This window comes from Sprattus sprattus (assembly GCF_963457725.1).
Source record: "Sprattus sprattus genome assembly, chromosome: 2".
NCBI lineage: Eukaryota > Metazoa > Chordata > Actinopteri > Clupeiformes > Clupeidae > Sprattus > Sprattus sprattus.
This window is the reverse complement of record NC_137921.1, coordinates 959,359-973,080: the sequence shown is the minus strand read 5'-3', so window position 1 is coordinate 973,080 and position 13,722 is coordinate 959,359. Positions and strand designations below refer to the sequence as shown.

Sequence of the window (13,722 nt, the reverse complement as noted above, 5' to 3'; positions counted from 1 at the left end):
GGAGAGGAGGAAGAGAGGAGAGGAGGGAGAGGAGAGGAGAGGAGAGGAGAGGAGAGGAGAGGAGAGGAGAGGAGAGGTGGAGCGGAGGAGAGGAGAGGAGAGGAGAGGAGAGGAGAGGAGAGGAGGGAGAGGAGAGGAGAGGAGAGGAGGAAGAGAGGAGAGGAGGAGAGGAGAGGAGAGGAGGAAGAGAGGAGAGGAGGGAGAGGAGAGGAGAGGAGAGGAGGAAGAGAGGAGAGGAGGGAGAGGAGAGGAGAGGAGAGGAGAGGAGAGGAGAGGAGGAAGAGAGGGAGAGGGAGAGGAGAGGAGAGGAGAGGAGAGGAGGAAGAGAGGAGAGGAGGGAGAGGAGAGGAGAGGAGAGGAGAGGAGAGGAGAGGAGAGGAGGAAGAGAGGAGAGGAGGGAGAGGAGAGGAGAGGAGAGGAGAGGAGAGGAGAGGAGAGGAGAAGAGAGGAGAGGAGGAAGAGAGGGAGAGGGAGAGGAGAGGAGAGGAGAGGAGGAGAGAGGAGAGGAGGAAGAGAGGGGAGAGGGAGAGGAGAGGAGAGGAGAGGAGGAAGAGAGGGAGAGGGAGAGGAGAGGAGGAGAGAGGAGAGGAGGAGAGAGGAGAGGAGGAAGAGAGGGAGAGGAGAGGAGAGGAGAGGAGGAGAGAGGAGAGGAGGAAGAGAGGGAGAGGGAGAGGAGAGGAGAGGAGGAGAGAGGAGAGGAGGAAGAGAGGGAGAGGGAGAGGAGAGGAGAGGAGAGGAGGAGAGAGGAGAGGAGGAAGAGAGGGAGAGGGAGAGGAGAGGAGAGGAGAGGAGGAAGAGAGGGAGAGGGAGAGGAGAGGAGGAGAGAGGAGAGGAGGAGAGAGGAGAGGAGAGGAGGAAGAGAGGGAGAGGAGAGGAGAGGAGAGGAGGAGAGAGGAGAGGAGGAAGAGAGGGAGAGGAAGAAGGAAGAGAGGGAGAGGTGGAGCGGTGAGAGGAGAGGAGAGGATAGGAGTGAAGAGAGGGAGAGGTGGAGCGTGGAGAGGAGAGGAGAGGATAGGAGGAAGAGAGGAGAGGTGGAGCGGTGAGAGGAGAGGAGTGGATAGGAGGAAGAGAGGGAGAGGGAGCGGTGGAGAGGAGGAGAGGGATAGGAGGAAGAGAGTGGAGAGGTGGAGCGGTGGAGAGGAGAGGAGAGGATAGGAGGAAGAGAGGGAGAGGTGGAGCGGTGGAGAGGAGAGGAGAGGAGAGGAGGAAGAGAGGGAGAGGTGGAGCGGTGGAGAGGAGAGGAGAGGAGAGGAGGAAGAGAGGGAGAGGTGGAGCGGTGGAGAGGAGAGGAGAGGAGGAAGAGAGGGAGAGGTGGAGCGGTGGAGAGGAGAGGAGGAAGAGAGGGAGAGGTGTAGCGGTGGAGAGGAGAGAGAGACAGAGGAGAGGAGAAAGAGAGAAAGAGAGGGAGAGGTGGAGCGGTGGAGAGGAGAGGAGAGGAGGGAAGAGAAGAGGAAGAAGGAAGAGAGGGAGAGGAGAGGAGAGGAGGAAGAGAGGGAGAAGTGGAGCGGTGGAGAGGAGAGGAGAGGAGAGGAGAGGAGAGGAGAGGAGAGGAGAGGAGGAGAGGAGAGGAGAGGAGAGGAGAAGAGGGAAGAGGAGAGGAGAGGAGAGAAGGAAGAGAGGGAGAGGTGGAGCGGTAGAGAGGAGAGGAGAGGAGAGGAGAGGAGCGGTGGAGAAGAGAGGAGAGGAGAGGAGAGGAGAGGAGACGAGGAAGGAAGAGAGGGAGAGGTGGAGAGGAGAGGAGAGGAGAGGAGAGGAGAGGAGAGGAGGAAGGGAGAGAGGGAGAGGTGGAGCGGTGGAGAGGAGGAAGAGAGGGAGAGGAGAGGAGAGGAGGAAGAGAGGGAGAAATGGAGCGGTGGAGCAGTGGAGGGGAGAGGAGAGGAGGAAGAGAGGGAGAGATGGAGCGGTACCTGCTCTGGTGGGTCGGTGCGCTGGCGTGGCGAAGCGTTCCCCCTGAGCCACGATGATGGCGGCGATCCCGAGCACACACACCACGGACAGGTAGATGAGGCGGGGCTGGGGCGAGCAGTAGAAGGAGTAGTACAGCCACGGCACGAACGACCCCATGATCAGCAGAGCAATGCCAGAGTAGTCCAGCCTACACACACACACACACACACACACACACACACACACACACACACACAGGAACGACCCCATGATCAGCAGAGCAATGCCAGAGTAGTCCAGCCTACACACACACACACACACACACACACACACGAACGACCCCATGATCAGCAGAGCAATGCCAGAGTAGTCCAACCTACACACACGCACACACACACACACACACACAGGAACGACCCCATGATCAGCAGAGCAATGCCAGAGTAGTCCAACCTACACACACGCACACACACACACACACACACACAGGAACGACCCCATGATCAGCAGAGCAATGCCAGAGTAGTCCAGCCTACACACACAATTTGAGGATTTATGGTACATGTTTTCACATCTTTTCCATACCAACACACACACACACTAGAGATGCGCGGTTGGCGGTTGCACCCGCGGACTCCGCGGTTAAACCGCGGATCGGGCGGGTGACGTGACAAAAAATAATATTTTAATTAAATTCGGACGGGTGGCGGTTTACCCAACGAAATTCAAAATTTCTACACGTTGTTAAATGTCGTTACCTACATCCAAGCACATTTTTAAATAATCAAATTTTCATCAGGCAGTAAATTGGCCTAGTTCCGTGTATGCATACAAAGCAAACAAAGGAAGCAAAAAAGTTCAAATTAAGTGACGATCCCTATCATGTCGCGTCTCTTTGCAACGCGGCAAACCTGCAAGCTATGAGTCAGCTGTCAGTATTGGAAGAAGCCTTAACGTGTCGTAGATGAAACTGCCTGGGTTATTTTGTTTCGTTAGGCTATTAGTTATATTTTAAAACAGCCAGTCATTGTAGCCTATACCACACGTGGAATAAGGAATTTCAAAGAGCTGATGGAGTGATTTGACTCAGAAGTGACATTGGGCATTGGCAGCGCGAGATGTTCAGAACAACTTAAACTTCTAGCTCAGTAACTTCTAGCTCAGTAACATCACCAGCTAAGAAAGAAGGTAAGAAAAATAGTCGTAAAACTTTGATTTGCAAGGCAAGCAGGCAAGTGTTGGGGTTGTTACAGTATAAAGCCTACAATGCGGTGAAATTTCGGAATTAGGCTAACAGACTCTGCGTTTCCTTCTAAACTAAAAACAAGGCTATATTACCATATTAAAATGGTGTACCAAATTGCGTTTTATTACAATGATAAAAAAAGTGTAGGCCTACTAGCCTATGGTAAGGTCAGGTTTGCCGATGTGCTTGGCTATTTTAAAGTTTCTCCCTGTGCATCGATCGGAGAGAGACGTCACTTCACTGATAAAATTCTGGGGATAGGCTACAACATAGCCAAAAGGCTTTCATACTAGGGGCTTTATCCTTTAAATATCTTTGAGGCATTGGATCAGTCTCATTTCAAGAACTTTCTAGCCTTGTGTCAGCAGCGCCTAGCCTACCTTAAAACAACAGGCGGATGGCGGGCGGGTGCGGTTTTGAAAATTGGTCAAAAAAATTGGTGCGGATGGATAGCGGACGGATCATGCGTTTTGTGATGCGGTTGCGGATGAAATAATAGCCCATCCGCGCATCTCTAACACACACACACACACACAAACAAACACACACACACACACACACACACACACACACACACACACACACACACACACACACAGAGAGCTCACTCACTTGGAGAAGGTGCGTGACACTTTCTCGGAGTGGCAGTAGACGGTGTGGAAGATCCAGGAGAAGGAGAGGCAGAGCACGGCGCCCAGGAAGAACATGCCCAGGACCACCTTCTCCTGCAGGGGCGCCATGAAGTACACGTTGGGCCGCAGCATCGTCAGCGTGCCCAGACAGATGAACAGGATCAGACCTGGGGATCACACACACACACACGTAGGTATGGGGGGGGGGGGGGGGGGGGGGGATCACACACACACACACATGTACACTGCAAAAAATGCCCCTCTAGATTTAAGACAAATAATTACATATTTAAGCAGGATTCTGCTTAAAACAAGCAAATTTGGCTGCCAGTGCGTTAAGCAAATTTGGCTTGTTAAGATTTCTTAAAATAAGTAATATTTGCTTGAAATAGGTAAAAAATAACCTTACCAAGAAAGCACTAGGTAAGTACAATTTAGCTAGAAACAAGACCAACTAGATTTTTCATCTCAATATAAGAGTAATAACACTAGGTTAGAAAAGCATTTTTTGCAGTGTAGGTATAGCTTAATAGATTCCATATTTATCAGGGCTCATCTTTTCGTTTGTGCTTGAACACTGTAGTATCTCGAGAGCTTTTGCTCTTCTTTATATTAACCTTTATGGCAACACAAGCTACAGAGACCTACACACACACACACACACACAACCTCTTATAGCTGTAGAGACCTACACACACACACACACACAACCTCTTATAGCTATAGAGACCTACACACACACCTACACACACACAACCTCTTATAGCTGTAGAGACCTACACACACACCTACACACACACAACCTCTTATAGCTGTAGAGACCTACACACACACACACAACCTCTTATAGCTGTAGAGACCTACACACACACACACACAACCTCTTATAGCTATAGAGACCTACACACACACCTACACACACACAACCTCTTATAGCTGTAGAGACCTACACACACACCTACACACACACAACCTCTTATAGCTGTAGAGACCTACACACACACACACAACCTCTTATAGCTGTAGAGACCTACACACACACACACAACCTCTTATAGCTGTAGAGACCTACACACACACACATCCCCTGATAGCTATAGAGACCTACACACACAACCTCTTATAGCTGTAGAGACCTACACACACACACATCCCCTGATAGCTATAAAGACCTACACACACACACACAACCTCTTATAGCTGTAGAGACCTACACACACACATCCCCTGATAGCTATAAAGACCTACACACACACACACATCCCCTTATAGCTAAAGAGACCTACACACACACATCCCCTTATAGCTAAAGAGACCTACACACACACACATCCCCTTATAGGCACCCATGAAGGCTGCACAATGATCAATCATTCCTGTGGAACTTCACTCTGCACAGGGGAAGTCAGTGGTCACCTATTGTGGCTGCGCGTGGCGCTGGATGATGATGTCAGTGGTCACCTATTGCAGCTGCGCGTGGCGCTGGATGATGATGTCAGTGGTCACTGTAGCTGCCAAATGTGAGGACCCTGCCTGATGTGAGTCCGCCGCTGCCTGATGCGAGTCCGCATGCGCAAACACAAACGGTTTACGGCAGAAGGCTCAGGAGCAAACTATCCAAGACGTGCATTCTCATACATGTTTTAATATCAACGTATCTGGCTTCTCTTAACGCATAATGTAGGTTTATTTAACGTAGTGTTTTATAATTTTGTCAACGGTTTACAGCATAAGGCTCAAGTTGTATTACTGTTACTAGTAGGCTAATGAGTGCACTGCTTAACTAATAATTCAATAAACATGAAGCTTAACATCATAAACCTTGGTGGATTTCAAACGTAAACAAATGCGCTTGTCATTCCACTTCATGCTGTAGCCTACACCACCAGCATTACCTGAACCTGGCTCGTTGTACTACAATAGTGTCGCAAAGTTTGCGCATGCGGACTCACATCAGGCAGGTCCTCACATTTGGCAGCTACAGTCACCTATTGTGGCTGAGTGTGGCGCTGGATGATGATGTCAGTGGTCACCTATTGCAGCTGCGTGTGGCGCTGGATGATGATGTCAGTGGTCACCTATTGTGGCTGAGTGTGGCGCTGGATGATGATGTCAGTGGTCACCTATTGCAGCTGCGCGTGGCGCTGGATGATGATGTCAGTGGTCAACTATTGTGGCTGAGTGTGGCACTGGATGATGATGTCAGTGGTCACCTATTGCAGCTGCGCGTGGCGCTGGATGATGATGTCAGTGGTCAACTATTGCAGCTGTGCGTGGCGCTGGATGATGATGTCGCTGGATGGCTTGGCCTCTCTAGGATCCAAGTTTAGGTTCTCCAGACCCGGACCTTTAAGGCACTATCTCATAGGATTTTCAGTTCTGATGGTTTCAGACGTGTGAAAGTCATAGAAACTATTTTACTTCACGATACAAACCACTCACAAGTGGCAAGCACCTTCTCCAAGTGAGTGAGCTCTGTCTGTGTGTGTGTGTGTGTGTGTGTGTCTTCGTGCGTGTGTGGGTGTGAGTGTGTGTGTGTGTCATACCCAGCAGGTGTGTCAAGATGTTACCGATCTGTGTGCGTGTGTCTTCGTGTGTGGGTGTGAGTGAGTGAGATCTGTCTGTGTGTGTGTGTCTTCGTGTGTGTGTGGGTGTGAGTGAGTGTCTGTGTGCGTGTGTCTTCGTGTGTGTGTGGGTGTGAGTGAGTGAGATCTGTCTGTGTGTGTGTGTCTTCGTGTGTGTGTGGGTGTGAGTGTGTGTGTGTGTCATACCCAGCAGATGTGTCAAGATGTTAACCGATCTGTGTGTGTGGGTGTGAGTGAGTAAGTGTGTGTGTGTGTGTCATACCCAGCAGATGTGTCCAGATGTTGCCGGTCTCTGTGTGGATCCTGAAGATGCTCCCGAAGCAGGCCCTGAACGAGGGCAGGGGGGGGCGGTGTCCGTGCAGGAGGTAGTCGTTATCCTTCAGCCACTCGGGCAACAGGTTGTACGGAATCACACGCCAGCGGCCCTCCCACACCTGCACACACATACACACACACACGCACGCACACACACACGCACAGGCACACACACACACACACACACACACACAAACACACACGTGAGTTACACACAGTCCATACAGGTTAGCTACACCAGTGTGTTTCACAGGTAAAGTCTGTACAGAGTGTACAGGTGCGCTACACAGGTGACCTATCTCATAGGTGACCTCTCATAGATGACCTCTCACACAGGTGACCCCTCACAGATCACCTCTCACAGATGACCTCTCACAGATGACCCCTCACACAGGTGACCTCTCACACAGATGACCCCTCACAGATGACCTCTCACACAGATGACCTCTCACAGATGACCTCTCACACAGATGACCTCTCACACAGGTGACCTCTCACAGATGACCTCTCACACAGATGACCTCTCACACAGGTGACCTCTCACACAGATGACCTCTCACACAGGTGACCTCTCACACAGGTGACCTCTCACAGATGACCCCTCACAGATGACCTCTCACACAGATGACCTCTCACACAGATGACCTCTCACACAGATGACCCCTCACAGATGACCTCTCACACAGATGTCCCCTCACAGATGACCTCTCACACAGATGACCTCTCACCAGTGTTCACGTTAGCCGGCTATGGCCGGACATTGGCCGATTGAACGCATGAATGGCCGGTATAATAAGATGTAAACGGCCCAAATGTCCGATAGAAAATATGTATGTAGGCTATGATTTAATCAGTAACATATGAAAACAACAAAACAACTGTACCATAAACCTGAATATAATCAGCCTGCTATGTCATTAAAAAAAGTTCTAAAGCAGATTTGGATTGCATTCGGAACATGCGCTGGTCGAGGTTCCGCAACACACGCAGGCTGGTTTCCCCGCTAAAAACTGTTCACTAAAATAAACAATAACAAAATTTTAAAAAGGCTAAGCAGACGTCTCTCGGTCAGTTCTTCAAAAAGTCAACTAATAGCCTTGATGGGCCTAATGATTCGTCAAGAAATGATTCGACTCCAAGTACATCATCCGAGGCCCCGACGGATTTAGGAAATGCGCCGGCCAAAAAACTTAAAGGAGTTTTAAAAGGTGAATGGCTCGAGCAATTCCGTTGGCTAAGGTCGGAAAAGGTGGCTGGTCGAGACACAATGTTCTGTAGCATTTGTGAGAGAGCAGGCAAGTTAAATGGCTTTACGAAAGGCTCCATGAATTTAAAAAGATCTGCCTTAGTTGACCATAGCGAGTCGTCTGACCACAGAGCCGCTATGTCCCTAACACCGCAGCAAAGTGCAATGAGAGTGCACTGCGATAACGCCACTACTACTCGTGGCACAAATGAAAGTGGTGTATCACATCACATGGCTAAACGTGACATCCCAAGTAATCAGTTTTGCAGATTGACAGAATTACTTGAGTGTTTGGAAGCTCCTGATTTTTTAAAAATTTGTGTCGTTTCTCATTTGGAGTTTTGGTGGTTATTTAATTAGGCTATAAGTGAATAATGTCCGGTAGACATTCCAAATGGCCGATATTCTGGAATAGCGTCGGACATTTGTCCGGCCAAGAAAAAGTCTAGCGTGAACCCTGCCTCTCACACAGATGACCTCTCACACAGGTGACCTCTCACACAGGTGACCCCTCACAGATGACCCCTCACAGATGACCTCTCACACAGATGACCCCTCACAGATGACCTCTCACACAGATGACCTCTCACACAGATGACCCCTCACAGATGACCTCTCACACAGATGACCTCTCACAGATGACCTCTCTCACAGGTGACCTCTCACTCACCTTGTGCACAAACTCCTCCATCTTCTCCATGGCGTGGTGCGCCTGCAGGGGTAGTGTTATCATGTGTGGGTCTTCCTCCTCCCCTTCCTCCTCCTCCTCAGGGAACGCTGACGCACCCTATACACACACACACACACACACACACACAAACACACACACACACAAACACAAACACACACACACACACACACACACACACACGTACGCGCACACACAAACACACACACGCATACTCTCACACACACACACACGCACGCACACACACGCACGCACACACACACGCGCAGGGTTCACAATCAACTAGGTAAACAACACAGGACAAAGGTCTCTGTCCATCTCTCTCTCTCTCTCTGTCTATCTCTCTCTCTCTCTCTCTCTCTCTCAAAGTTCAAAGAAGCTTTATTGGCATGTTTTTGACCACTATTACCAAAGCTGATTTAGCACATACTGTAAATATTACACAGATAGAAGAACAAATAAAACAAACATAATTGATACAATACAAATAATGATAAGTAAAATGTAAATAGAATAACCAACATACAGTTAGTTTGGCATTTTGTTCATTTTGGTTGTTGCTATGTGTGGCATTACTGGCTATCCCCTTGTTATCGCAGGCTGCTACATATTTAGCAGCTAGATTGGCCAAAATCTTGTATGTATGGCATTTTGCCTCATTAAGGAGAGTTTGATAGTTTGGGATGGTTAGACTGAGTCCATAAAATGAACTTTTTTGAATGGTTTTGCATTTTGGGGCATTCCGTGAGGAAGTGTACCTCTGTCTCCACGACCCCCAGACTGCATTGTGAGCACAGCCTCTCCTCTCTGGGCAGCCAGGTCTGCCTGTCTATGCCTCTTTCCATGGCGAGGCCGTGCTCACTGAGTTTTATGTCTTTTACTGTACTCAGGAAAATAGCTATTGAGTATTAATGTTTTAAGGCCAAATAACATTGTAATTTAGATTGTGTTTTGGTTGTTTCTTTCCAATAGATAATATCATTTTCTCTATCAGTGTTTGTGATTTGGTTGGGTTTTTAATTGTCCTGGCTACTGAGAAATTGTCATTAGTTTGGTTGTGCTGGCTTGTTGTGTTAGTTTGTGTGAGTCTGAGCACTGGTTGGCAGAGGGGCCTATTCTCTCTTGTTGTGTTAGTTTGTGTGAGTCTGAGCACTGGTTGGCAGAGGGGCCTATTCTCTCTTGTTGTGTTAGTTTGTGTGAGTCTTAGCACTGGTTGGCAGAGGGGCCTATTCTCTCTTGTTGTGTTAGTTTGTGTGAGTCTTAGCACTGGTTGGCAGAGGGGACTATTCTCTCTTGTTGTGTTAGTTTGTGTGTGTCTGAGCACTGGTTGGCAGAGGGGACTATTCTCTCTTGTTGTGTTAGTTTGTGTGTGTCTGAGCACTGGTTGGCAGAGGGGACTATTCTCTCTTGTTGTGTTAGTTTGTGTGAGTCTGAGCACTGGTTGGCAGAGGGGCCTATTCTCTCTTGTTGTGTTAGTTTGTGTGAGTCTGAGCACTGGTTGGCAGAGGGGCCTATTCTCTCTTGTTGTGTTAGTTTGTGTGAGTCTGAGCACTGGTTGGCAGAGGGGCCTATTCTCTCTTGTTGTGTTAGTTTGTGTGAGTCTGAGCACTGGTTGGCAGAGGGGCCTATTCTCTCTTGTTGTGTTAGTTTGTGTGTGTCTGAGCACTGGTTGGCAGAGGGGCCTATTCTCTCTCATCTCTTGTCTTTCCAGGGCTTTAAAACATTTAGAGTTGGGGTCACTTGCTTTGAAATGTTTTCAGAATTTGATGGCTCGTTTTTCACTTTGAATTGATGAAGGGTTTGGGCCTAATTCAGCCCTGCATGCGGGTGTGTGTGTGTGGGCCTAATTCAGCCCTGCATGCGGGTGTGTGTGTGTGGGCCTAATTCAGCCCTGCATGCGGGTGTGTGTGTGTGTGGGCCTAATTCAGCCCTGCATGCGGGTGTGTGTGTGTGTGGGCCTAATTCAGCCCTGCATGCGGGTGTGTGTGTGTGTGGGCCTAATTCAGCCCTGCATGCGGGTGTGTGTGTGTGTGGGCCTAATTCAGCCCTGCATGCAGGTGCTCTCTCTCTCTCTCTGTGAGGACTAGGGATGGGTATCGTTTGGGTTTTTTCCGATACCGGTACATAACCGATACTTTTAAAACGATACCGGTGCCTAAACGGTGCCAGAACCGATACTTTTTTTTTTTTTTAATTAAAAGACATTAGGCTTATTTATTGCCAAGGCAAATAGTTTTCTTTAAATTTAACAATATATTAACTGTTTGAGGTATACTATAAATAAAAATAAATACAAAACACTTGGCTTCAAACCTTTTAACTTCAAACTATGAACAATATATTAACTTATAACAACTATTTACAGTATACTTAAATAAATATAAATAAATACATAACAAACTCTGTACACACACTTCACACTTCAGTAATACTTTTGCAGAAATATGAGCATGTTTGCCTTCAGAGTAAAACAAATATTAATTAGTTTGCATTTATTTAAACCCACTGGTTTCGTGAATGTGTACTGCCCCTTTAAAAGTTTAGCTTCAGGGCCTCTTGTTGCATATGCTGCACGTCGCGTTGTTTGAATCTTTTTGTGCGAAATACAGCCACACTTTTGATCGTTTACCTTTCGACATTTTCTCCGTTATATTGATGGCTAGCTCTGTTTGTGCTTGCTCTGTGCAAGGCTGCCTGCTCTTCGCTGTCAGACTGTTGCAATGTTATTGTAGCGTCCAAGTTAGTGCTCTCTTAAGAACTCACATTGAGAAGGAATATCTTTGGATGAGACGGTAGCTCTCCGTTTAATAAAGCGTATCCAACTTCTGCTTAGAACAACCACACTTATCTTGAAACCGAAACCACACGCAAGTCAACCCATTACCATGGCAACTCCTCAACACAAATCCCGTTTCCACTAGTCCCATACGGAATGCAGCGTGAGCGACACAGGCGAGAGTCTATATTGGGAGATGGAGCAGTTTTATATGTGCCCCACGAAATCTGTTATCAACACAAAAAAGTATACAGATCGTACTCAGAAAGATCTACGCCACTAACGTTACTTCTCGTTAGCTATCGCTAGTTTTGTTAAATTATAAAAAATTGAATTAAAAAAAAAAAAAAAAAAAAAAAATTATCTGCTCAGGCACCGAAAGGAAGCACCGAAATCTGCGTTGCATTTCGGTACGGGTAGGTATCGGTTGTATGGAACCGGTGCCGTATTGGTACCGGTTCTCGGTACCCAACCCTAGTGAGGACTCACTCGAGGGCTGGTGTCTGGGGGGGATGCTGCCCTCAGGAGTGGGCCCATCTCGGCCAGCTCTGGATCTTGCTCCGGGTCCATCAGGTCCAGAGGGGCCCGCTCCAGGTAGTCCTTGGACCGGGTTCTGTGGCCATGTTGCGGGCTCTCCTCTGGTACCGGTCCCTGTTGCTCCATCTCTTCCTCCAGGAACTTTCTGCTAGCTGCGAACCGGGAGGCATGGCCGCGAGCTGTCATGGAGAGATTGGCCCGACCGCCTAGCCTGCTCACACACACACACACGTAGGAGCAGAACTGGAGACACACACACACACACACACACACACACACACACACACACATTATGATCAATACCAACAATCCATACACACTGACATGTTTTCTCAAATACAGAAACCTGATACAAAACCCCCATCACGATTGTGTGAGATACACACATTTGACATTAATAGTGAGAGTGTCCACAGAATGCTTTATTAGTCTCTAGTTACCTGGTAATAACATGCCAATATTTATACTGAAAACTACCGTCCAGAGTGACTCGATTAATTGAGTGCTAAATATTGACTTTCTGATTGAGTAAGTGAGAAAATAATGAACTACTCAGATGCCAGCGCAAGAGGTACGAACGGACAGGTGGACTTAATAATTATATCTGGTGAACTGACCCTTGTCGCAATTTACGTGGCAAAACTTGCTAGTCCGGATATACAAGCGTAACGACACAGGGAAGAAACCTAACTGTCAGCCGAAATTCTTCAGATTTTTTTCGAAATACCACGTAACTTTCTGAAAGCGGTTACATTGGCTAGCTTCGACACATGTCGTTGCTTAAATATTTGATTTTCATTGTACGGCACAGAAGACGGAGGCCAGCTGGTCCGCAGCGCTCATGTAACACTAACCTAGCTAGATTAGGCTGCCGTCGTTTGCTACCGTTGCAAGCTAACCTAGCTCTTAGCATTTGCTACTGCGTTGCCTTTTCCAGATACGTTTGGCACATCACGTTTCGTCTTCCATGCGGTCTCTCTATAATTGTGACAGATACGGGATATTATTAGAGATTCCCTACCTTGCTTTATGCCTTGGCGAGTAGTCCAGCTGTCCTTTGCCTGTGAATCAGCGGGAGTGTGACGGTGTAACGAGCCCTCCCTCAGTCTCCGTTGCGCACATGAAACCGCTAGTAAACAATCAGCTGGGAGGTACGCGAGCTACGGAATCAAACACGTCATCTTCTCATAACAAAGAATCATAGGCAAGCAAGCCGAAGCACCTATCCAACACTTATATTCCCTAAACCGAAATACATAGCCTTCTTCGTGTGTGAAAGGTAAAGTGGGACACACAGTCTCACTCGTAAGTAGAACGGTCCTGGGCTAAATTGTTCAGAGGTAATCTGATCGGATTTGGGCCATCGGATTGAACCAAATCTTAAATGGGTTGTTCAGAAGCAAAAAGGGATTCTGAAATCGCATTAGATCACGTAATCCAGATTTGTTATTGATCTGGTTCAAACCTTCAGTGTATTTGTTGTTCAAAATCTTTCAATAGGTTTGGGATACCTTGTTCCAAATATCCGCATGATCCTGATCACAGCAGAAGGGGGGAACAAAATATATTAAAACGTAAAAATTGGTATGATTTCAGTTTCAGTTTGTATATTTGATGAAGAGGGACAGTGTATATTAATAAACATTAAAATGTAAATGCACCCAATTATAGCCAAAATGGTAGTTTCCATTGGCAGTCCCCCTGCATGTAGTATATACATGTAATTACATTTTGCACTGTATTTGTTTAACTGTTAGTGATAAAGTAGGCTACATAGTATTAATCAGAATCAGGTTTTATTGGCCAAGTT

General features: G+C 47.6%; 1 protein-coding gene across 1 annotated transcript in view; it reads right to left on the bottom strand.

Moving 5' to 3' along the window:
* Positions 1 to 13,198, bottom strand: part of adipor1b (adiponectin receptor 1b) — a gene marked incomplete at its 3' end in the record, with an annotated part of 27,836 nt that extends 14,638 nt beyond the window's left edge. Inside the window, exons 1-6 of the mRNA XM_080833037.1 lie at positions 12,934 to 13,198; positions 11,865 to 12,155; positions 8,582 to 8,698; positions 6,613 to 6,784; positions 3,746 to 3,932; positions 1,908 to 2,095 (exon numbers count right to left, since the gene is read on the bottom strand). Coding sequence (XP_080689163.1) covers positions 1,908 to 2,095; positions 3,746 to 3,932; positions 6,613 to 6,784; positions 8,582 to 8,698; positions 11,865 to 12,098 — 898 coding nt within the window. The 5' untranslated portion in view covers positions 12,099 to 12,155; positions 12,934 to 13,198. The remainder of the gene's footprint in view (positions 1 to 1,907; positions 2,096 to 3,745; positions 3,933 to 6,612; positions 6,785 to 8,581; positions 8,699 to 11,864; positions 12,156 to 12,933) is intronic.
* Between the last annotated feature and the right edge of the window lie 524 nt (positions 13,199 to 13,722).